The sequence below is a fragment of the Symphalangus syndactylus genome, chromosome 5, assembly GCF_028878055.3.
Source record: "Symphalangus syndactylus isolate Jambi chromosome 5, NHGRI_mSymSyn1-v2.1_pri, whole genome shotgun sequence".
Lineage (NCBI taxonomy): Eukaryota > Metazoa > Chordata > Mammalia > Primates > Hylobatidae > Symphalangus > Symphalangus syndactylus.
The window spans coordinates 143,575,652-143,602,181 of NC_072427.2; the positions used below are offsets into that span (position 1 = coordinate 143,575,652).

At 39.3% G+C, this 26,530-nt stretch overlaps 1 protein-coding gene across 7 annotated transcripts in view; it reads left to right on the plus strand.

Annotated features, from left to right (window-relative positions):
• Positions 1 to 26,530, plus strand: part of DUSP16 (dual specificity phosphatase 16) — an 88,962-nt gene that overhangs the window by 25,314 nt on the left and 37,118 nt on the right. For 6 of the 7 annotated variants that reach the window (XM_055280591.2, XM_063639650.1, XM_055280594.2 and 3 more), the window contains 2 exons: positions 17,267 to 17,859; positions 18,728 to 18,866. In XM_055280591.2, the coding sequence (XP_055136566.2) occupies positions 17,632 to 17,859; positions 18,728 to 18,866 (367 nt within the window). In that variant the 5' untranslated portion in view covers positions 17,267 to 17,631. Of the gene's footprint in view, positions 1 to 3,714; positions 3,787 to 17,266; positions 17,860 to 18,727; positions 18,867 to 26,530 lie in introns of those variants that run through there. The other variant, XM_063639651.1, reaches the window with a different exon arrangement.

The window sequence follows — 26,530 nt, forward strand, 5'->3', positions numbered from 1 at the left end:
ACTTTATGGCAGGCTGGCATTTTGGTGAGGGCAACTGTCCACAGCCACACCCATCAAGTGTTTAAAAGGGTGCATTATTTCTCATCTTTTGAAATCTTTTGCGTTCTGTGTTTTTCAAGAGCCTACTAAAATTTGCAGAATGTTTGGTAAGCTCTCTAGGGTTGTGGAAAGCACACTCCCTAGAAGCTATTTTCTGTCTTCCACCACTAGTGAATAGTGTGACTTTGAATAAATACATAACATTTTGTAAAATGGACATTATTAACCTATCAGAAGACATGCACTAGACTAAGTGGAAGTCCTTTTTTGGCTATGAAATTTCAGTAGTCTCTGACTTTCTTTAATGACATGACGTGACTGACTTCCCATTTCTCCTCTTACCATTATTTTCAACTCAAATCCAGCTTTTATGCCTCTATGTCCTCCAGGTAAGAGAGACTGAAAATCAGTAGGTCTTTACAGCTGATTAAATGTGAACATTGAGAGAAAAACCAAAGATGTCTTTAGGACAGATGTCTTTAGCCAGGCGTGGTGGCGCACGGTGGCGCACGTTTTCAAACTTGCCTGATTCTCCGAAACTCCTGGGACATTTGTTAAATATGCAAATTCACAGGTTCCACTTCAGACCCACGAATCAATCTCCAGAGGTGGGCCTGGTTGGGCATTTTTATCAAGTTTCTAAGTGATTCTTGTGATCAGACAAAAGTGGGAAATTGTGCTATAGGAAATTGAATCTAGTTGGTGCTCGATAAATGAACATATATATAATATATATTCCACTAACTCATTTAATTTTTTTCCTGGAGTTTTACAGATTAGCTAAGATCCACACCCCAGAATTAGAAGAACAAACATTATTTGCAAGAGAAAAAACTGAACATTTATTATCACGTACTTAGAGGGGCTTTCAGTCTCTGACACTTAGTGATGCTTACGTGATGCTTAAATATGTTGATAACAAATGGTGATAGGTTTCTTTTGAATGTATTTCATAATCTGCCCAGTAGAGAATTAGACTGTGGAGCTTCATGAGCATATTCTTAGTTAGGGTCTATGCTGTGGACTGTGTTTTAGATGAGATGGTGAAATTAGATATTTTGGTATTTAGCCATTGAGCTTCTTAATAGACAGTTCTATAGTCTGCTTTATACTAAGATTCATGAATAGCAAGCTTACTGTATTTGTAATGATTTTGCTTATAATTTTAATTTTGAATATGTGTTCTTTGATACTGAAGGTTACACTTGGCAAAGGAACATTGCCTGGTACTGAATCATACATAGTTATATTGCTTTGTGTAGAATACATATGAATGTCTTGTACCTTGTAGCATGGCTGTCATAGGGCTATGTAATTACATTTAAAAACTTTAAAAAAAATTTGCTCACACTACAGTCACTGTTGGATGAATGTCATGATAGTATATTAAAACTCATTTAGGTGTCACTTTGACTTCCACATCTTTTTTTCATGACATGACATGAGTTACGTCTGATTAAAAATATATATAGTTTTCTGTTATGAAAGTTATCTATAAAATAGGAAACTGAGAAATTACAGAAAAATATATTGAAGAAAGTCATCCTTGAAGAAATGTCAACCTTCAACCTTCAGAGTCTACCTATTTTTCAGCCTTTTATTTCAGCCTGTTTTTTTTGAGATGGAGTTTTGCTCTTGTTGCCCAGGCTAGATAGAGTGCAGTGGCATGATCTTGGCCCACCGCAACCTCTGCCTCCTGGGTTCAAGCAATTCTGCCTCAGCCTCCCGAGTAGCTGGGCTTACAGGCATGCGCCACCATGCCTGGCTAATTTTTGTGTTTTTAGGAGAGACGGAGTTTCTCCATGTTTGTTAGACTAGTCTCTAACTCCCGACCTCAGGTGATCCACCCACCTTGGCCTCCCAAAGTGTTGGGATTACAGGTGTGAGCCACCGCATCCGGCCTTTTTTTTTTTTTTTTTTTTTTTTTTTTTTTTTTTTGTGATGGAGTTTTGCTCTTGTTGCCCAGGCTGGAGTGCAATGGCAGCGATCTTGGCTCACTGCAACCTCAGCCTCCCAGGTTCAAGTAATTCTCCTGCCTCAGCTTCCTAAGTAGCTAAGATAACAGGCATGTGCCACCATGTCTGGCTAATTTTTGTATTTTTAGTAGAGACAGGGTTTCACCATGTTGGCCAGGCTGGTCTTGAACTCCTAACTTCAGGTGATCCATCAGCCTTGGCCTCCCAAAGTGCTGGGATTACATGCGTGAGCCACTGTGCCCGGCCTATGTCAGCCTTTTATTATGCCTAATTATTCTGGTTTATAAACAATGACCTAATTAGTAAAACTTGAGCCTGTACGTAGTGCTCATTTTGCTTTACATTAGCTTATCTGAAGCTAGGACCGAATAAGATACTGAGATATTTTCAGATATTATTATGGTGGAATAATTCAATCATGTAGTCTAGATAGCCATTTTCATGGGTACTTTCAGTGCCCATGACATATAATAAGGGTATATCTTGTGCCAGGCACACTGCCTTGGATTTAGACTATTAACAGTCTCTTGGCTCTCAGGTTTTATAGTTACCATTCTAGGCTGAGTGCATCCATAGGCAACTAAAACTCTATGGTACTGTAAGGAGACTAGTCAGTCTCCTTACGTCTATTCTCTTCTCACCTCAGTCCATTCTGAATAGAGTTACCAGAGTGAAATTCTCTTAGTAATGTTCTTATGTTATTTTCATAAAGCATACAGTGGCTTAGATGGCTTTAGACTTCCAGGATACTTTACCATCTAGCCCCTTTTACTCTACCAACTTATTTTGTTACTTGCTGATATAATCTGTAGCCAGGAAAGCCTGCATACAATTTGTTATCCCTCTGCCTTTGCTCATGCGTTTTCTGCATCTGGAATCATCTTCCTCTCTTCTCTCTGACAGTTCATGTCCCTGTTTTCTTTCAAAACTCTCTTTGAAATTTACATTTTTCAAGAAGCCTTTCTCTTTGACTTGCTGGACATCTGACCGGCATGTTATCTTTTTATATTTGTTCAAAATGTCATTTTCAACATTTACTCAACTAATTAATATCAAGGACTTGCCATCTATTCTCTTTTTCCCTGCATTGGGTTAGAAACCTAATTTAACTTCAACACTGACATATTGGTATTTTAGAGTGGGAAATTGAGACTTTGATACGAAGATGTTTGCTGCTGCTGCAGGTAGTGTGCTTGAACCCAACTGACATCACACCCAGAATTTATAGAGGGCCAAGTATAGTATTATGTAAAAATGACAGAATAACCTCTTAGAAAAAATAAAAAAGAATAGCAAATAGAAACACCATTCTCTCAAACTTTGATTTGTAGAAGCAGATGTTTTGTAAAACAAATTTTTTTTCCCCTGAGACTCATTGATATTTCTCTTCTTCTATGAGATATAACCCATTACTATTTGTTTTGCCATAAAGATTGTTTGGGAAACCCTTCTACAGAATTGGACAATAGCGTTACTGGGAGCTGAGGTAAGGAGAACTAACGGCTCACCCGAGGCTGGTGGAGGAGGATGGGCAGGGCTGAGTGGCTGAGCACTGGCACAGGTGTCCTTCCTAATGTGCCAGGCAGACTCTTGATGAAGCCAGCTTTTTCTGCATGTGCAGAGGTTATTTCTGCTTTTAGAATCTGAGCACTAGATTATAAAATAATTCAGACCTTGTTTGTTTTCTAAATAATCTAGTGTGAAAATCCTGAGAATTTGTGTCTTCCTGTGAGGTTCTGGTGGAAGTCTGACTTAGTATCTGGAACATCAGGTATTTAAGGGCTAATATAAATGTAAAATATTGAATTGATGATCTTTACATAGTATAACCAACCATGTGTGAAACACCAAACTGGAAAAATTTTACCTCTCTCCTCCGAAATAAAACTTTTTTTTAGAGTAACAAATCAAAGATTTTAAAGGCTGATAGATGATAAAACACCTGAATTCATGGGTGACTGTCTCACACCAGTCTGGAAAATATTACTTGTTATAATAGCAGTACATCAAGGGACTTGGCAGTTCCTCCTCAAAAAATAGAAAATGAATTAATGATAAGAGCTTAACATCAGACAGGAAGAGGCTTGGTTATAATCATGAAGAGAGAAATTAAGATGAATATGAGGATGAAGAAACTGCACAGCCTCTAAGGACAGAAGAAGGGTACAGAAACTACAGTTAGATGATGTGATGGAGCCGAATTACAGAAAAAGGTGGACAGTGGAAAGGACAAAGTGGAAAAAGTAACCAAGGGATGAGGACAGAGAATGTTCCACTCCCATCTGGGGCTACTCTGCTAGCCCTTAGTGTCCTTGCTCTCCTGTGGTGCTGTGATTCTTCAGCCTAGGTCTTGGCCTGTCACTTTGTGGTACTTTGCCCCAATACAGCTTCCTGATATCATTAACTTCCAGGGCCCCAGCAGGGGGAAGTGTGCGGACAGATGCAATGACTTAAATTAGCACAGCCTAGGACCCTGCAGTGAATGATGCTGTTGCTGCATCTACCTGGCCGCCCTTTCTTTTTTCCTTACCTGGTGGAGTAACAAAAGCCCCAAAGGGGTCTCCTGCATACTGTGGGATTGGAAGAGAAGTGGAAATAGTTGCTCAGAGCAAGCCTTGAAAATCCCCTGTCACAAAAGGAATTACCTGGAACAGTTACCCCAGAGTTACTCGTTTTAGTTTGTGTGTTGTAGGGTATAAACTCTCACACCATAATATGACTGCTTAATGAGAAGTCAGCCCTGTCCCTGTTAGGAGACTTTGCTAAGAACTGAGGCACACTTACAGCAATATCTTTTTGTTGTAAGTGAAATAATCTTTAGATATTAGTGATCACTGAATTCCTCATTATACAAATAGGAAAAACACAGGCTTGGGGAATGTCAAGTGACACTGTATATGCCATTTTAGCATTTTAGTAGATGAGTTGAAATTAGGAACAAGGTCTCCTGAGTCCTAGTCTACAGTATTTTTTAAAAACAATAACGTCACTTGTCTCTAAATTCCTAGGGTTAGTTTTGCCCTCATGGAGCAAAGAGACTGAGCAGGCCTAGGTTGTAGGTGACTGGCACAAAGAGACTGAGAGAAGGAAGCCTGTGGTGGAGTGTTCTGTGATCTTAGAGTTTTTGTAGCTCCTGCTTTTGCTGTTGGAGCTGAGCAAGGGGCCTGCAGCTACCCCTGGGCCTGGCTGGTGTCCCATTTTTGAGGCCCCAGAGTTATTTTTAGCCGTAGGGCCTTGGAAGCAGGTGTGGTCTGGGCTTGAAGGCCACGCCTGGAATGTGTTCAAACCTTGTTGTGCATGTCTGCTTAGGAGCTGAGAATAGTGACGAAGCCATTGCATATACTTTGTTAGAGGAATTTGCACTTTTCCAAGTGAGAGGAATGAAAGTTGTCCTGTGTTGCATTTGTGACACTTTAAACAGGTTTATTTTGGAAACTTTATAAATTGAATGATCTTTTATAAGTGTTAGTGAATATAATTAAAAAATACATTAGCTATAAATCCTTTGTATACCAAATAAACTTTTGTATTATAAGAGTCATACCCTAACTGACCTATTTTTAAAGTCTAGCTTCATAGTCATAAACATGTGATTTAAAATTTAATTTTTCTCACTTCCCCCACCCCCTCAAACATTGTTGCTGTTTAAAATAATTCTTTATAAATCCATTTCAGCTTTTACCTTGAGGGTAAACATCAATTTCCATACATTACATTTGTTCATCTTTTTTTTTTTTTTTTTTTTGAGACAGAGTTTCGCTCTTGTCGCCCAGGCTGGAGTGCAATGGAGCGATCCTGGCTCACTGCAACCTCTGCCTTCCGGGTTCAAGCGATTCTGCTGCTTCAGCCTCCCGAGTAGCTGGGATTACAGGCATGCACCACCATGCCCAGCTAAGTTTTGTATTTTTAGTAGAGATGGGGTTTCACCATGCTGGCCAGGTAGTTCTTGAATTCTTGACCTCAGGTGATCTGCCCGCCTCGGCCTCCCAAAGTTCTGGGATTACAGGCATGAGCCACTATGCCCGGTCCTCATCTTCTTAACCTTTGCACACCCAAACTTTTATAATGGTCCTGAGAAGAAGGAGTACAGCAGGACCTGGTACTAGTTCCTGGGTCTGAATGTGTGTCATGACCTTTATTAATATTTTTCGTAATTTCCAAGGTTATGGAAAAGAATATGACAATTACCTTTAATTACCTAAGTAAAACTATTACTATGTTTTATACATATCCATCCTATGTGTGTTTGTATGCCTGTGGGTGTTTGAGGTTCTATTTTACCTCACTGTTCTGAGACTTGAGTTTATTCTCAATATATCATGACCATCCTTGGCTGTCAAGAAGTATATTTTTACACCATCATTTTTAAATGTTGCATACCATGTTGCAGGATTTATCATAATTTATAAATTACTTAAGCCAGTCCGTCCCTTTCTTACACATCTAGGCCTTTTCCAGTATTTTTTTTTTTTTTTTTTTGAGACCAGTCTCGCTCTGTCGCCCAGGCTGGAGTGCAGTGGCGTGATCTCGGCTCACCGCAACCTCCATCTCCCAGGTTCAAGCAATTCTCTGCCTCAGCCTCCCGAGTGGCTGGGATTACAGGTGCCCACCACCACGCCCGGCTAATTTTTTTGTATTTTTAGTAGAGATGGGGTTTCACCATCTTGGCCAGGCTGGTCTTAAACTCCTGACCTTGTGATCCACCCATCTCAGCCTCCCAAAGTGCTGGGATTACAGGCGTGAGCCACCACGCCCAGCCCAGTATTTTTTCATGTGTATTTTAACTGAAAGATAAAGCACTTTCTTGTAAGTCACTTTGTTTTGTTTTGTTTTAAGATGGAGTCTCACTCTGTCATCCAGGTTGGAGTGCAGTGGCGTGATCTCGGCTCACTGCAATGTCCACCTCCCAAGTTCAAGCAATTCTCCTGCCTCAGCCTCCCGAGTAGCTGGGATTACAGGCCCATGCCACCACATCTGGTGAATTTTTGTATTTTTAGTAGAAACGGGGTTTTACCCTGTTGGCCAGACTGGTCTTGAACTCCTGACCTCAAGTGATCCACCTGCCTTGGCCTCCCAAAAGTAGTTTAAAGGAGATTCTTGAAACTACCTCCTTGTTGTATAGACTTTTTTCATGCATATGTCTTGCTTAACATGTCTTTGATATTTTGCTACGTTCCATATTGTAAAACTAAGATTCTCTGAGTAGCTACAACACACTTTTGGCATTGGAAAAATTCTGGGAAAAGGTGCTGGGATTACAGGCATGAGTCACCATGCCCAGCCATAAGTCACTTTGAATTTATTCTGTGAGCCATTTTGAAATTATCTTCAGGAGAATGTCGTTCAGCATTCTAATTTTATTTATTTTAGTACTAAGAGATTTAAAATAGATTAAATTATGGAGTATTACTACTGTGAGCTTGAGCTTGAGTGCAGGTGGGTGAGAAGTTTGGTGTTGGTGTTGCATTCCATTGCTTGCTCCTAGAGCCTTCCAGTCCTCTTTGGAAAAATTAAATTATAACCCCTCTCCCCTTAGACTGTGTTCCAAATTGTTCAGATGTTTACTCTGGTCTTAATACCTTTAGTCAGTTCTTTGTCAACAAAGTATACTATATATCTTTCATGTATTGGAATTTTGTTGTTCTGGGGCTGGTGTGGACTAAAGGGGGGGTGCATATATTAATAGATAAAGATTATAAACTTATTTTAGTGTTATCAACCCCTTCAATATAGTAATCTAACTTGTAAAGTCCTTGTGTTAAGTATTTGATCCTTCTGACAAGGAGAGAACCTTGAAAGCATTTAAAAAATTTTTAACATAAAGATCCTTTAAACTACCTCCTTCTTGTATAGACTTTTTTCCACACATATATCTTGCTTAATGTGTCTTTGATATTTTACTACATTCCATGTTGTAAAACGAAGATTCTCTTAGTAGATACAACACACTTGTGGGGTTGGAAAAAATGTATAACATTAACATTAATAGTAATCTTTCTTGTTACAGTATTTCTTTTCATTTCTTTGCCAAGAAATGCACTGTATAGGAACCACAGTTTCTCTCTTTGTAGTTTTAAGGAAGAAATTGTACTAAATTTTCTTATATATATATTTTTTCACACTGAAGCTAAAAGTTCAATTGCCTGCCTCAAAAGCATGGACAACAAAAGCAAAAATAGACAAATGGGATTATGTCAAACTAAAAAGCTTCTGCACTGCAAGGGAAACAGTCAACAGAGTGAAGAGACAACCTACAGAATGGGAGAAAATATTTGTAAACTCTACATCTGATAAAGAGTTAATACCTCAAAAACATCAGGAACTCCAACAACTCAATGGCAAGAAAGCAAGTAACTTGGTTGGAAAATGAGCGAAAGACCCGAATGGACATTTTTCAAAGAAAACATGCAAATGGCCAACAGGTCTATGAAAAAATGCTCAGCATCACTCATCATCAGAGAAATGCAAATTAAAACCACAGTAAGATAGTATCCCACTCCTGGTAGTATGGCTGTTTCCAAAAGACAGAAGATCAGTGTTGGAAAGGATGTGGAGAAAGGAAAACCCTTATACACTGTTAGTGGAAATGTGAACTATTTATAGCCATTATGGAAAACACTGTGGAGGTTCCTCAAAAAAATTAAAAATAGAACCACCATATAATCCAGCAATCCCACTACTGAGTAAAGAAAATGAGATGTTTGCATACCATGTTTATGGCAGTGCTATTTACAATAGCCAAGATAAGGAATCAACCTAAGCGTCTATCAAAATATGAATGAATAAAGAAAACGTGGTATATATGTACACAATGAAATTCTATTCAGCCTTAAAAAATAAGGAAATCCTGTCATTTTCTACAACATGGATGAACCTGGAGGACATTATGTTAAGTGAAATAAGACACAGGAAGACAAATACTGTGTAATTTCACTCATATGTGGGAGCTGAAAAAGTTGATCTCATGGAAGTGGAGAGTAGAATGGTTACCAAAGGCTGGGATGGTTAGTGGGGAGGGGAAGCCTGGGGAGATGTTGGTGAAAGTAAATAATTACTTAGGAGAAATACGTTCAAGGATCTGTTGTACAGCATGGTGACCACAGTTAATGAGGATATATAGTATTCCTGAGAAATTCAAGGAGTGGATGTTAAGTGTTCTCATCACAACAATGATGGCTATGTGTGGTAATGCACTTGTTAGTAGAATTAACCATTCCACAGTGTATATATACTTCAGAATATCGTGTTGTACGTGATAAATACATACAGTTTTATCCATTAATTTAAAAAGTTTGGCCGGGCACAGTGGCTCACACCTGTAATCCCAGAACTTTTGGAGGCCAATGTATGAGAATTGTTTGAGCCCAGGAGTTTGAGACTAGACTAAGCAACACAGTGAGACCCCGTCTCTACACAAAATAAAAATTAGCCAGGTGTGGTGGCACATGCCTGTGGTCCCAGTTACTCAGGAGACTGAAGTGGGAGGATCACTTGAGCCCAGGAGGTGAAGGTTGCAGTAAACTGAGATCACAGCACTGCATTCCAGCCTTGGGTGACAGAGCAAGACCCTGTCTCAAAAAACAACAAAAACAAAAGTTCAGTTTCCTGGAAATGCATCATTTCCAATAGATATAACCATAGTTCTGAACAAAGCATGAACACCTGCCACATCTTTTATTGGCATTTGCCCAATTCAGCATTATCTTGGCTAGTATATTCATTGGCCACAGAGGGCTACAATCTTCCAGGTATCCACATAGCTCAGTCTCTTACCTCTCTCCTCTCTCATGTTCTCAAGGTAAGGCCTTCTGTGACTACTCTGTTTACAATTTTAACAGCCGCCCCCCCACACCCTTTGCTCTTCCCTGCTCTATTTTTTCTCCCTAGTTCTTATCAGCATCTATCATAGGAAATGTTTTGTTTTTGTTGTTGATCGTGTCCCCCATCACTAAATTAGAAGCTCCAGAAAGGCAATAATTTTTGCCTTGTTAATTTATAACTAGGCAATACATTAATAACTTATAAATTATAATGAATACTTTTTTCATTGATTGCTACATTTTCACAGCAGTGCCTGGCACATATTAGGTGCCAAATAAGTACTTGTTAGTTGACTGAATTAGTTACAGTAGGCCTGATGAATTATAGTGATTTGGCAGAAGTTCAAGAAAATCAGGATGCACAAATTAATCCCCATCTGACCTCTGTTTGGCTTGTTCTAAATCTTTCTTCTCCTGCCTCCAGCCTACCTTTACTGAAAATACCCTTCTAAAACATTTTCTCCTCAATTCTCAGATTAAGCCAATCCCTGGCCATATTTCCTCTTACCCAGTAACTCCATCCAGGGATCCTTCCATTTCTACCCTCCCCAGACCACCTCCATACACCGCCCTTCTCCCAGTAGGTAGGGTCCTGAGTTTTCAGGCGGGGTGTCTGGAGGAAGCATTAAGTGTACAGGGGTAGGTGAGGGAGCCTGTGGGCCAGGAGGAGTGTGTCTAGGATACATACATGGGTGACAGAGGGAAAGAGGAAGGTTGGGAGGGGGAAGCAGGAGGAGAGCTCAGGTGGGTCAGGGAAGGGGAAGCTGGTGAAACAGGCGATCATAAACAGGAAGCAGTACTAAGAAAAAGAAAAGAGCTCTGATTGAGCCAATACCAAGAGGGGAGTGCTCCTTGCCCTGAACAGAAACTTTGGTGAAGGCTTCTTACAGATTTGGCCTGTGATGGCCTGTGCCTAAAAGCACAGGTATTATAGGTAGTCTTTGAAGGCTGACTGCTATTCCAGCCTTTATCTGTGGGTCCTTGAGATGTATGTAAACAACCTGAACCTCTGATTAGAGGGGCGGCTTTCGACAGTGTGGTATGTCAGTGCGAGGCAGCTGGGTTCTACGGTGCGGATAACTGCTGTCTCCAGGTCTAGTATCACCTATATAGTTTTGCTTCAAGCAGTCTAACTCATTATTGCCATCACTTGTCAGAATATGTGTCCTCAATTTTTGGGCAAGGAAATATGATCAGACATTAATAGGCAGCTAAAAAGCACATTAAGTTCATAGTTTTATTTTGTTTTATTTTAATTATACTTTTAAGTTCTGGGGTACATGTGCAGAACGTGCAGGTTTATTACATAGGTATACACGTGCCATGGTGGTTTGCTGCACCAAGTTCGTAGCTTTCTTGATTTTGGTGAGGGTGGTTTTTTTGTGTTTGTTTTTATTTTTTTTTAATTGAATATATTTGCCAAATACCAGCCCTCAGAATTTCTGTCAAGTTTCTCTTAACCCACAGCTTACGAGATAAAGTTGCTTTAATCTGTGTAGAATTGAGGCAGTCAAAGTCTAAGGAGTTCTTGTTTGCTTGCAGATATGATAGTCTCCTTTTTTCCCTTTTGATTGGTTTTTTCCTGTCATTGAAAGCCTGTGTTTAGGGCTCTATTGAAAGGCATTTCGGTATATCTTGTTGCCTGTTTCTTCAGTTTTATTGGAGGGAAAAAATTTAAGTCAGGCTTGTAGTTTAATAAAAGTAAACTTCTCACCTGATATATCCTTTCCATAAACTGAGAATTTGAACTTGAGCTCTAGCCCAACCAAATAAAGCTAAATCCCTCTCCTCACTCAACAGGCCTATTAAGCACCCCATAGCTATGGGATCCTTTTCCTTTCCCTGATAATTTCTCTTTGTAAAAGAAAATGTTTAAAATGGAGTTGTGCCTCTCTGAGTGGGACCCCCCCCCCCACCCCCGCTTCCTCCTGGAGCCCCATCCCCTGCTGTGGCCCTTGGTGCAGTCCTTGGGAGTAGGTGTTTTAGGGCAGCAGTAGCAGTAGCAGGTGAAACTATTGCTGCCAGCAGAAAATAACTCATGAGTAGAAGGAAAAAAATTGTGTGTGTGAGCGATTATCACTTTTTTTCTGAGTGGGATATAGTCAGTGTCAGTATGACTGACCTAGAACCCAGGATCATGTTTAGGAAGTTGAAGAGAAAAATCATCTGGGAAGCAGAAGAAGATCCTTAATATAATCACTTAAAAATAATCTTAAAAAAAGGATTCTCTGGCTAGGCACAAATTTTGAAGGCTACAAGTAATAAAAATCAAAACATTTTCCTTTTAAGTAATTAATGGCAAATACTGGTTTTATACAGACTTTACGTTGTTCTTTTAGTTGAAACAGGCCCTACCTGTTCACTTTAACATAAAAATAGTCTTAGACTTACAGTTCTTAAACATAACTTATTCAGTAGCATCCTTCATTGATATACTGTATTTGTGCAGAGTTGGATATAGAGTGAATTTCAAGAAATAAAACTCCAGTGATTTCTGTTATAGTCATAAATACATTTCCATAAGTAACCAAATGGAATCTAAATAAAAATAAATTACATAAAAAAACACAGAAAAAATTGTATATTAAGGGGGGAAGTTGTTATACAACTTGTGTTAAATATTATAAAATATAAAACATAAATCATTTGCTGAAAGGTAAAATATACCAGAAATGGTATTTCTTTAGGAGATTTGCTGATTTTCTTCCATGATCTGTATAGTCATTTTGTTATACTAAGATGTTGACTCAGTTAATCTTTATTCCCAGATAAAGTCTTTTAAAACCTTTATTTTGAACTTGGGATACTTTGCAGTTTTTTGTGTAGTAGCCCTGATTAAGGTTACTTACTAATCTTCAGTATGATAAATACTGCCTTGCTGACTTTAGGGTATCCTTTAAAAGATAATTTCCATAACTTCACGAATGTTCATCATCACATTTTAACTTTCTTTTAAGCCAGAGTAGTTATAAAGGGTACTCTCTAACTAGGATGTCATAAAACAGGCCAGGCGTGGTGACTCCCAGCATTTAATTTGCTAACCTTTTGAGCACACTATTATGAATTACTTGTCAGCTTCTAGGTACTCTAGTATGTAATTCTAGGGGAGGAAATTGTGTGTGTGTGTGTGTGTGTGTGTGTGTGTGTGTGTGTGTGTGTGTATATACATATATTTTTAATTTTTTTGTAGAGACAGGGTCTCGCTCTGTTGCCCAGGCTGGTCTTGAACTCTTGGACTCAAGTGATCCTCCTGCCTCAGCCTTCCAAAGTGCTTGGATTACAGTCATGAGCTACTATGCCCAGCTGGAGTTATCTTTTAAGTTTAAGAATTTCGCCGGACACGGTGGCTCACACCTGTAATCCCAACACTTTGGGAGGCCGAGGCGGGTGGATTACCTGAGGTTGGGAGTTCAAGACCAGCCTGACTAACATGGAGAAACCCCGTCTCTACTAAAAATACAAAATTAGCCGGGCATGGTGGCGCATGCCTGTAATCCCAGCTACTGGAGAGGCTGAGGCAGGAGAATCGCTTGAACCCGGGAGGTTGCAGTTGCGGTTGCGGTGAGCCGAGATGCGCCATTGCACTCCAGCCTGGGCAATAAGAGTGAAACTCTGTCTCAAAAAAAGAAAAGAATTTCTACATGTTTTATTTAGATTTCCAGACATGCATATATGCAAGGCCCATGGAAATATAGATTGATTCATTTTCTAATTAAATGTTGAAAAAAATCAGATTCAAGTACTGTAAGTGAAAGAAAAAGCAAGATGCAAGACAGTGTCTATACTTTGTAACCATTTGAACAAAGAGAAGGAAAAGTGTGTATATTTGTGTTTCATTCTATATTAATTAAAAAAAATCCTTGGAATAAATTAGATGAGACTACTAAAAGTTGTTACCAGTTAAAGGACAGGGTTGGGACCCAGGCAGATGGAGGATAATGGTAGAAGAAGGATTTTGAATGTATTTAGTTTTTTTCCATTTAAATGTATTTGCTGAAGTTTCAATATCGTGGCAATTTTAAACACCTTTATTGATGTATAAGTGACACAAACTGTACATGTTCATACTATGTATACATTTTTAGACTTTTTCTGAACCATATGAATATATTACCTATTTAAAAATCTAAAGAAAGTATTTACAACTTTAGCAGCTGGCTAAATAAATAAATAGCAAAGCTGGTCTGCTCTGGATTTTGTTCTATGGACCTGAGCCTTTGTGGTTCATTGTAAAAATTTTTATTCCCCTTGACTTATAGAAATTCTGGATAAGGTTAGCTTGGTGGTGTTGCAAGCAAAATATTCTCTTGTCATCTTTCAAATCTTACCTAATGCAAAGGATTTTGAAAACAAAACGGTAAATACAGAGAAATTTTTAAAATTAGACGCATAGCCAGTGATGGAGATTTAACCAAAATTCTCTAACTGTGTAAATGAAAGAGATTAAGGCCATTGTTACTTTACCCTCCATGATCCCTTGGCAGGGCTCTGCCTCTCACCTCACCCATTTAGTACTACAGAGAATTAGACCTTGGGCATGAAGTCTTACCAGGAGGACTCCAGCTGGCCTCAGTACAGCACTGAAAGAATGTAACTTCACCCTCACTTCACTTTTACCCTATGCTTCACTTACATCCTCAGCTTAGAGTCACTTTGACCAGAGCCTTTCTTGGTCAGGGAAAGGGTGTTTTTGTATCTGTAACTAAGCTCTGATTCTCTGGGCAAGAATGACATTTTCTGCTCTGTAGAACTGTTTGTTGTAACCTGTCTTTGGGTTTATGAGAATTGGCTGAGGGGAAGCAAAGATGAGAACTTTCTAGTTCAACTTTTGCATGTTTGCTGACGTCTCCCTCCTTTTGTCCCTTGATCTGCTAACCCAGATAACTGCTTTGTCCCATCCGGATTTTATCTCTTTGAGAGGAGCCAATCAGACTCAGAGACCCAGTGCCATTGTTGGAATCAACTTGCTCTTGTTCTCGGATTTCCACTTTCTGTGCCACCTGGGTGCCCTCATGGACAATTGGCATCATTCTTTCCCGGTCCAGTTCCATTATGGGAACAAGTACTTAGGGAAAACAGGGCAACCTAGTAGTAGAAGCCCTGGTTTGGGAATCAGACAATCTGAATACAGGACCTTACATTGCCATGAATTCTGTCACTGAGCAGGCAGAACCTGATTCAGTGATATGGCCTTGGTAGGCGCTTTGCAGAAGTTTATTAGTGGATTGACTAGGATAAATTCTCTCTTATAGTTCCTTCAGTTGAAAATAGAGATGACTTTTGTACTTCATTGCCATAAAGCTATACTAAAAATAATACATTAATGAAAGTTGTTTCTTGGAAAATAAGAAATGGACATATGATGTATTAAATGGAGCTGGTTTGTAAAATGGGGTGTGGTTGAGACAGTATCTCAGGTGCCTTCTAACTCCCTGTGTGTCAGCCTCTGTGAGAAAGGGCACAGTTTGGTTGCAGCTGTACTATAGGAGGATGGAATTACATCTGTTTTTATCTGCGGGTGATGTCTTTTAGATGCCAGATGCAAGCCAGCTTTGTTTGCCATTGGCATCTATAGGGTTTTTTCCCTCCTGTCTCTCTATGATGCATAGTTGCTTTTTTACTTACCAGCTTTCAATAAATTAGATAATTTTGTTCTCAGACCAAAATTTGAAGAGACAAGGCCACTATAATGTCTACATTTTGTAGGTGAAGAAACTGTGGTTTAGAGAGGTTATGTGATTTGTCCAAGGTTGCATAAGTAAATGGCAAAGCTACATCTCTTTATATCATGCTTCCCCTTCTGTCTCCATACTTTAGCTTCTAATTTGTAAGTACAAAATTAAGAAACATGACCTAAAGGTTTTTAAAGGCTCTGACATCCTGATCTGAAATCAGCTAATCAAATATTTAGAATCTTAAATTGTTTTTGGAACAAGGAAGAATTTACCTACCATAATAATATATTGAGTATATTATGTCCAAAGTACTGTAGAAGTAAGAAATATAATAAACTTTTGCTATCAAATAGTTACCCTCTAGGCTGGGTGCGGTGGCTCATACCTATAGTCCCAGCACTTTGGGAGGCTGAGATGGGTAGATTGCTTGAGCCCAGGAGTTCGAGACCAGCCTGGGCAACATGGCAAAACCCTGTCTCTACAAAAAGTACAAAAATTAGCCGGGTGTGGTGGTGCGCGCCTGTAGTCCCAGCAACTTGGGAAGCTGAGGCAGGAGAATCACCTGAGCCCGGGAGGCAGAGGTTGCAGTGAGCTGAGATTGTGTCTCTACACTCCAGCCTGGGTGACAGAGCAAGACCCTGTCTCAAAAAAAAAAAAAAAAAAATTTACCCTCTAGAAGTTCAATGCCAGAAGTAGACATGTAGTTTTATGTAGTAGAGGATTTCGTATAAGCAGAGATGGATGAGGGGAGATAGGAATCTGAGAGTATTGAAGGTCAAGGTGAAGTCCAAGCAATAAGCACAAAACTTCAACTAGTGTTAATTAGAAAGTGATTGATTAAAGGAGTTTGGCAAGAAAGGGAAGCACTGGGTTCAACTTTAAGGACTCTGTATGTCTGGGTTGCCAACTTAGAGTTCTAGGTTAAGGGGTGAGATTTTTTAAGACTAGGAGTTAGTGATTCTCTGAAGAATGAAGCAGGAAAAAGTGAAGGATAAGCTTACAGGGCCTTAAGCAACTTGGTGGTAGGGAGATGGCCTCCGGAAGGAGACATGCCAGGGCCATGGCTGTGAGCTTCAGCACTTCACAGGCCTAGCTCGGCAGCTGCTGTGACAAACATATAAGTTGTTTTTGTCCTTCCTCTTCCTTAAAAGAGAGCTGACATTTATAGAACCTGCAGTTTTCCTGCATCTTCTCTCCTCCATGAGGGCAATTTTAAAAGGCTGCTGTTTGCGCCCTGGTACTCGTGTGAGCTCACATGTGCACACATATACACCCCCATTCATCACAGGAATTCTTAAGCCATTTCAGAAAAGATTTTTTTTTTTTTTGTCCCGATAACACAGGATTGCTAACTTGGTCCTCAGCTGCTGTTCTTTGTGGGGTTTCAATAAATAAGCAAATAAAATATAGGAAAATTATTTGGAATAATAATACTTCAAGCAGCTTTTTATAGCCCTTTTAATTCAATACTACAGGTCATTTAGTTCTGACCCCCAGGTGATTATAATTCATGATATGTCTTGTTTTGTTTTCTTTGAGTTTTTACATTTTGAGGTAAAATGGAATTATCACTAGCACATTTTTCTGAAGCCGTACCAATTTGTCCTTTTTATTTGTTTGTTCAAATGAAGCAGTGCATCAAGTATGGAATTAGATTAATGGAGTAAATATTATGAATCATACACTCTCTAATCTGACACTCTTTCTTCTTTTTTTGACCTCATGTTTTGTTTTCTGTCTTTCTCTCTCCGCCTAGGCTTTCAGTCCAGTGTAAAGCTGTTGGAGCGCGGGAGCAAAGGTAAAGAATGATGTAATGCGCTGGCTGCCCCAAAGCATCTTTTGTTGTGGAATGGTTATTCCAGTCATCTCTTTATGAATCAAATGTGAGGGGCTGCTTTGTGGACGGAGTCCTTTGCAAGAGCACATCAACAGGAAAGAGAAAGAGACATTCACTTGGAGGGCTCTTGGTGAAAATGGGTTTAACTCTCCTTTTGCCAGTCACCACCAGCCTGACCTCATATACTTTTAGTACAATGGAGTGGCTGAGCCTTTGAGCACACCACCATTACATCATCGTGGCAAATTAAAGAAGGAGGTGGGAAAAGAGGACTTACTGTTGTCATGGCCCATGAGATGATTGGAACTCAAATTGTTACTGAGAGGTTGGTGGCTCTGCTGGAAAGTGGAATGGAAAAAGTGCTGCTAATTGATAGCCGGCCATTTGTGGAATACAATACATCCCACATTTTGGAAGCCATTAATATCAACTGCTCCAAGCTTATGAAGCGAAGGTTGCAACAGGACAAAGTGTTAATTACAGAGCTCATCCAGCATTCAGCAAAACATAAGGTAAACGCTTTCCCTTTTGCCTTTTTAAAATAAATGGACACACTGAATGAGGAATAATTTTAATTGAAGCCTCCTCTTTAAGTAGAGAAAGTAATTTGAGGAAGTTTTGGTTGCTTTTTAAATTTTGGTGCCTTGTGGTACCTCAAAATAATTTATTGTCCATATTGTCACATTTAATAATATTTCTAAACTATGAAGGATTAACTTGCTTTAGTTTGGACAAGTGCTATATTTTCTTGTGGCTTGCTAAAATTATTTTATTAAACACTATTCTATATTTGCAAATTTACTGAAAGGAAAGTCATTCTTTTCAAGTCCTTTGGAAAGAAAGTAGGAACTAATTATTAGGGGTGCTTTTTATATGTCATAACACATGTGGTAACATTGGTCAAGACTTTATGATATCTTCAAGGAAAGTTATTCCTGGGATACTAAAATGTTGTCTGTGTGGTGAGGAAGTCTGTTTTTTTTCTTCACAAATACAAATGAGCTTATGTTTTAATTTAAATAAACAACTGATTTCTTTGTTAAGGTGTAAAAGTCATTTTTAAAAAAGTTTGTTTAGGTCCAGGGTTATGTTTATTTTGCATGTTGTTTGGCTTATTATGAACTTTACCATTTTATAGTGTAAAGGATTTAAAACCAGGGAGTTGTGAGACCACCTACACAGAAATAGCATCATTTTGGTTTTTAAGAGTTTTGTGTGTGTCTGTCTCGTAAATTGACTACATCTCATTTTTATTCAAATTATTAATTGAAAACAAGAAGCAATTATTCGCCTCAGCACTGGTAAACATGAGATCTTAAGCAGTAGTTTGAGATTACTTTTCTCACCTTCTTCCTAACAAGCCTCATGTTTGCATTTCAGGTTGACATTGATTGCAGTCAGAAGGTTGTAGTTTACGATCAAAGCTCCCAAGATGTTGCCTCTCTCTCTTCAGACTGTTTTCTCACTGTACTTCTGGGTAAACTGGAGAAGAGCTTCAACTCTGTTCACCTGCTTGCAGGTAAGGCTCGTGATGGAATTAAAAGGACTCAGGATCTTGTTGAGCTGTATGAGTAAGCATATTTCACTGTGACCTCACAGTACAATAGATCATCCCAACTTTGCTGTGTAAAATGATTTATTTATAGCTTTTGATTGATGTCACTGTTCTATTTAACTTGAATACTGTATCATTCTTCCACATGGGTCAGTGTATTTTTGACTTGGCTCAAGTGCCTCTTCACTTGCTATTAACTGGTAGTGCCACATAGATTTGCACACCCATATGGATAGCTCAAAGCCAGCTGCTTCTCTCTGCCTTCTTCCATTCACCTGTGATGTAAGAACACCAAATGATGAACATCTCAGCTCCTGCTAGTTCCCGCCCCTGTGGCAAGAACCAGACCAATATTACAGTGTCAAACTCTTACTTAACATTTATAGTTGGAGCGGACTCCAGAGATAAGCCTTATGGTCACCTTTCTGGGCATTATAAACAGTGAAATAGGGGGAGAATGTGTGCAGAATGTTTCTTCTGGTAATTAGGGGAACTGTTTTAAAAGTTACTTGCATATTTTTATTTGTTTTATAATTAAAAAAAAGTCTCAACGTAGAAATGCTAAGCAATCAGATGATTTTATAAAGTGTGTGGGAAGGACCAAATATTCTATATCTCTCCTGGAGGATGGCATCGTAGGAGTTAATCCCATCAAATTCCAAAGAAGGCTGTTCATCCTTTGCTTCTCGTTTTGCAAATGAAAATCCTTTCACTTGCCCTGTAGGCCCATAGAGCTGGGAATATAGTTTGACAACACACAATAACCTTAACATAAAGCTGCTGTGTTAGGCAGATTCAGCTTCAATGATAGGCAAGAGTGCTTTTAAACATTTGGTCTAAGAAAAACAAAATATTAAGATTAATTAGTTGTTGGTGTGTTAATAACTTTAAACTCTGTGCAGTTTAGATAAGATTTCCATGTCTCCAGTTCTCTCTCACAAGCTTTTCCTCAGTTCTCTAAGAACAAGGATAGTTCCGTCTTTTTCAGATTCTCTATCTGTACACCTTTCATTTATGCTGTGATTCCATCTGATCTTTCAATTAGTGTTAAGTGAAGCCAGCTTGTCTTAGAATGTAGTTTTCAGAAGTCTGTAACTGAGAATTATAGTATTAGATTCTGTCTCTGTTGATAGACACATTCTTTTACTGGGAGTATGAGTGTGTTAAATATAACAGCTACTATTAGCATTTCACTAAACTAATTTGGTGAGTTTAGGAACTCATTTCATGTTTCACGTGGCCACTGCGTAAGGGACTTTACCTTGGAATCCTGTTAATGGGATCAGGGTTTTTCTTTTTTTTTTTTTCTGGGACAGAGTTTTGCCCTGTCGCCTAGGCTGGGGTGCAGTGGCGTGACCTTGGCTTGCTGTAACCTCTGCTTCCCAGGTTCAAGCGATTCTCCTGCCTTAGCCTCCCAAGTAGCTGGGATTCCGAGCACGTGCCACCACGCCTGGCTAATTTTTGTATTTTAGTAGAGACCGGGTTTCACCATGTTGGCCAGTCTGATCTCGAACTTTGACCTCAGGTGATCTGCCTGCCTCGGCCTCCCAAAGTGCTGGGATTACAGGCATGAGCCACCACACCTAGCCAGAGTTTTTCTTAAAGAAGCAATATGCCAAGATGTGCTTCGTGACAGAGTGGTTATCCCACCATGTTCTTGTTTGGGATACTTTTACCCTATGGGGAGACCTTACTCAACATCTCAGTCAAGTAGACACCCCCTCCAGAGGAGTGAGCTCACATTGAGTTTCTAGCACAGGTGCTTTAGCTACTTGTACCCTTTATTCCTTTATCAAAGAGCATTCCTTTGTTACCTGGGAAGGTTCTTATCGATCCTGTGTAGCCTTGGGAGGGGCATTCACTGGGCAATAAGGAAGAAACAGGACTGCCTGATTAGCTGTGTCAACTCTAGGGACACGTGGTGTGACACACTGAGTCAGAACACTCTGACGTCCCTGTTTCAAACAGGAAGTGTTTCTTAGGCCTAACGGAAAGTCCATGGAGGCAGCACCAGGAGCCACATTAAATGTATTAGTAGCACCGTATCTTCATCCGTACCTCTCGAATCCTGTGTTTCTATTAGCTTAGGAGGTGACTTCAGAGTCCGAATTGCTTATTTGGGAATTTCTGAGCAGCTGGATTTCTTGTGACACCTAAGAGAGGGTTCTAGATGATTAGAAGCCTTCTCAATCATCCAAAAGCAATTGGGGATTCTCTTGGTTAGTGAATTTTTTCGTCAGGGTAGCTAGATAATTGGGATAAGTGGATAACAGTATTGGAGAAGGTTTGGCCATCAATTCTTGGGAAACTGTTTTATTGCAAAGGTCCAGCTGCTCAGAGGACAAGCCAGGGATGTGGGACAGAAGGACACACTGACAAAAGTTTCTTAAATATTTTGGTTGGGGAGAAATAACTGAAAAGCACACTAGTTTCTCACGGGGGCTACTGTACGTTACAAGGTCACTGGAGACAATTTTCACTACAAACTGCCCCTATGACTTTCAACAGTTGGAGATTGTTGTCAGTCTCGTTTGTACATGGTAATAGACAAAGTGGTTTCTTGGAATAATTTTTCCATCGGTTTAGAGCTTTCAGCCACCTTGAGAAAAGAAAGCATCAGATATGTGAGATGGTTTTTATGGTCATTAGCTATGGCAGTGAGGAATTGTGGCCCCACATCTACTCACACTCTCAGGGCTACCTTACCCACAGAAGAATGACTGTGAATAAGGGGAACAAGAAGACTCCCAAGAAATTGATAGCAGCATCTTAATGAGCTCTTTCCTTCAAACAAGAGGAGACTGACACTTACCTGGAGGACCTACTTACATGGTCATAAAAAATGAAGGATTACTGAAGGAGAAGGAAGTGGGATTTGGGGAACCTCTACAGGAATGCAGTGGGCTTAGTTCTTTAATATGGACCAGGTTTTGTTTATCTTTGTGTTCCCGCAAGGCCTAGCCCTTCTGAAGTTTTCAGTAAATATTTTGATATTAGCTTACCTGAAGGTTTTATACTGTTTATATTTCCCATGATTTATCAGTTTAGAATATAAGCATATTAAGCAGTGATGAAGTCTGAAAGTAGAGAAAACTTCAGATTGTTTTGAAATAAGTGATTTGGAAGGTGTATTTATTCTGATAAAGCAAATATATAGCTGTGATAGGAAAATACCTAATATGAAACTTTCTTCATCTATATAAGTAGATGTGAAGATGGTATTAAAATCTGATGAAAATGCTGCTGTAATTAAACAATGCTAATTTTGTGTGGTCCTTAAATACTGATATTTGATAAACAGCTAACAACCCTAGAAATCCAGCTCCACTCATAGGAAGATACAAGTCCTTGAATTCATGTTAATTGAGAATAGTCAGAATAATTATTGCATTTTTTAAAATGTAAATGTAAATTGATTGCTCTATTTAGTCACTAGTAAATAACCTACTAACCAAGTCAAATCAAGCCATAGCATTGTTTCACTCCCAGTGGATTAAAGGGTTTAATATCAGTAGCAGCTGGGTGTGGTGGTGCACCCCTGTATTTCCAGCTACTTGGGAAGCTGAGGTGGGAGGATTGCTTGAGCCTAGGAGTTTGAGGTTACAGTGAGCTGTGATTGCAACACTGCACTACAGTCTGGGTGACAGAGAGCCTGTCTCTAAAAAAAACAAAAAAAAAAACAAAACACAAAATTATCAGTAGCAATCTCATCTTAAAAAAAAAAACAAATTTGGATGCCTTAGAAAGTTCTCCATTACTGCCCGGACATGGTGGCTCACACCTGTAATCCCAGCACTTTGGGAGGCCGAGATGGGTGGATCACCTGAGGTCAGGAGTTCGAGACCAGCCTGGCCATCATGGCAAAACCCCATCTCTACTAAAAATACAAAAATTAGCCAGGCATGGTGGCACCTGCCTGTAGTCTCAGCTACTCGGGAGGCTAAGGCAGGAGAATTGCTTGAACCCGGGAGGCAGAGGTTGCAGTGAGCCAAGATCGTACCACTGCACCCTAGCATAGGCAACAGAGTGAGACTCTGTCTCAAAAAGGAAAAAAAAGTTCTCTATTACCATTAATGGGTAGGTAATGGTAAACCATTGTTTCCTTTTTTTTTTCAATTTTGAAGTCAAGTTATTGAATAAGTACAATTTAAAGACCTGCTTATCTTCCCCACAACCCCCTTTGAAATTAAGACTTAAGAATTCATATTGGCCGGGTGCGGTGGCTCACACCTGTAATCCCAGCACTTTGGGAGGCTGAGGCGGGCAGATCACCTGAGGTCGGCAGTTCATAACCAGCCTGACCAATATGGAGAAACCCCGTCTCTACTAAAAATACAAAATTAGCCAGGCGTGGTGGCGCATGCCTGTAATCCTAGCTACTCAGGAGGCTGAGGCAGGAGAATTGCTTGAACCCGGGAGGTGGAGGTTGTGGTGAGCCCACATCGCACCATTGCACTTCAGCCTGGGCAACAAGAATGAAACTCTGTCTCAAAAAAAAAAAAAAAAAAAGAAAAAAGCGTATTAATAGAGTAACAAAATGGGTGTGACATAAATGTATCATAGTAATGATTTTATAACCTAGGATGGGCTTTTGGAAGGGAAAAATGCTATAATTCCTATTTGGCTAAAAAAATTACTGGATTTCTAATAATTTGAAAACAATAATTCTATTGAGAATATTTCAGGAAAGTTTATATAATTAAGTATATTAAATAATTAGAATTTTAGGAAAATATTGGCAGAATAAACTGTATTTTTTCTTTTTAATAAAGTTCTTTGTGTCTGATAAACTATGTTTTGAACTTGTAATGAGAAGTCATAAACGTAGAGAAGATCAGCTTCCTGGGAGCAATAGGTAATCTGGGTATAGAAATTATACAAGGTGCCAGGCATGGTGGCTTATGCCTGTAATCCCAACACTTTAGGAGGCTGAGGCAGGAGGATCACTTGAGCTCAGGAGTTTGAGACCTGCCTGGCCAATAGAGAGAGACCTCGTCTCTACTAGAAATTTAAAAAAGTAGCCGGGTGCGGTGGTATCATACCTATAGTCCCAGCTACTTGGAAGGCTCACTTGAGCCCAGGAGTTTGAGGCTGCAGCGAGCCATGATTGCGCCACTGAACTCCAGCCTGGGCGACAGAGCAAGACCCTGTCTCCAAAAAAATAAAAAAGAAATTACACAAGGTAGAGCTAGAGAGAGGTAGTGCCACGCTCTATGCCATGTGCTGGGCCTGTTCTTGTTTTCTCTCCTGCAGATGTAAGATTTAAGATTGAGGGGAAGGGGAGAGATGGGGATTGGAGAATCCAAAAAAGGAACCATTTTCAAGGGTTGGTAATACCTTTCGTGTTACTGCTAAACCTTAGATATTGGCCAAAGAAAAAGGATCAGAAAAGAGCAGGAGGGAAGAAAAACTAGGTCCTAGTGGTAAAGGTGTTACCTGAGCACAGATCTGTATCTGCATCTGCAGAAGGTTTCAGGGTCTTCTGATCAACTCAGTGCCATGCCCACACCCATTCCCTAGGTGATCTAACATCTGCATTGAGGAAATCCCTTTAAGCTGGAAAGAACAATGGACTAGGGGTCAAAGCTGTAACCTGTGTTTTCTGTGTGTGTGTCTCTGCTCCTTATGGCAACTTTGGATAAGTCATTTAACCTGAATTATTTTGTATTTTTTCAGCTCCTAAAAAGAGATAATAACGCTTGCCTTATTATAAGGATTGTATTAGACAATGGATGTGAAATTTCTGTATCAATAGTCTAAAAGACTGTCCTTTAAAAAAAATAAGCAACTTACCAGTATGAGTTTGAAAACCCAAAAAATCAGTTGCCAACATTGATTTATTGAGCAACTTTTTTGGTGTTTTCAACAACCTGCAGAAAACTAGTTCTCTGAAAAATAAACTTGTTTCTTGGCTGTTACTTATTCACTATGTATCAGTTTATTCTACTTGTCTATTTCTAAGAGCGCCAGATTAGAAGTAAATATATGTGAAAAAAAGGAAAACTATTGAATTTGGGCTTTTATTTTATGCTGACATACGGAAAAGAGAGTAAATGGGTTAATTTAGTAGAAATAAAGATCAACCTGCATGTGAAAAATGCTGTTCTACTATGTCCTTCTCTTTCCCCAGTTACAGCCTGAGTAAAAGCAAAAGGGCTCCACCAGGCTTATTAATTCCACAGCACTCCCTTCTGTCCTGTGATGCGGCACAGAATAACCCTACAGCGATTGCGGGAGAAAACCATAAATGAACCACAGACTTTAGCCCTTTCATTTACAAATGAGGAAAATAACAGAGCTGCTGAGTGACTCTCCTAAGCTCTTGCTGCCCAAGGCCCACATCCTCAAGTAATTCCAGAGTCTTCTGGAATTTTGTCAAGAGGCTAGATTGGGAATCAAGGGTGCCCATTTCAGATCAGCTTATTCTGAAAGGCTCTTTTTGTAATAGCTCTTTCTCAGTCTTTTTGAGAATTTCAGTCATATTCTTCATACTTTATAGAATATAGCAATCTATAAAAATATACTGTATATAAAATTTTTTAAAAAGCATTAAACTATATTAGCTAGAAGAGATCATCAAGTAAAAGTCTACTCTGTTTTATGCCGGTGTATAGCTGTGAATAAGGATAGAAGATACCATTTACTAAGAACACAGCAAAGGTCTTCGATTAACGTTTGCTATGGTTAAAGGCCAAATACTCATTTCTTCGTTTTGAGTTGAACTTACTATTGTAGTTAGACCACGAGTGAACAAAAATGTATTAGACTGTACACATTTTCAATTTAATAAGGATCTAGATTCTGATAACAGTTCTGTGTAACAAATGTATACTTTTGGTTTAATGGAGTCGATTACTGTCCTTCCTTATGGAGGTAGAATAGAACCTGATCTTCCTGGTTACGGATTTTGCTCTTTGTGCTATTATCATCAATTCTGTTATCTAATTTGGTGTTTCTTCTCCTTTGTCTGGAAAAGGGAAATCTTCAGTAATTCCATTACGAATCCTGTAGAATTTGGTAAATGAGATTGAAATTAATGGATTTCAGTAAAAGTACGCCAATTATTAAGGAACTGACTGCTCTTGTGTCTAAAAAACTACAGTGACTGAGAGTCACTGAAAACAGACTAAAAATAGATGCTGTATGCACACATACACACACAATGGAATATTCAGCCTTAAAAAAGAAGGAAATCCTACCATTTTGCAACAATACGGGTGAACCTGGAGGACATTATGCTAATTGAAATAAGCCAGACACAGAAAGACAAATACTGCATGGTATCACTTACATGTGGATCTAAAAGAGTCACAACTCATAAAAACAGTGGAACGGTGGTTACCAGGGGATGGAGGGCTGGGGTAATGGGGAGATGCTGCTTAAAGAGTACAGACTTTCAGTTATATGATGAGTAAGTTCTGGAGACCTATTGTACAGCACGGTGACTATGGTTAACAATAAATGTATCATATACTTCAAATTTGCTGAAAGAGTAAATCTTAAGTGTTCTCACCACAACAAAAAGAGCATGGCTATGTGAAGTAAGGTAGTCACTCCAAGTGTATTTGTATATCACATCATCATGCTGTACACCTTAAATAGATAAAATTTTTGTTTGTTAAACATAC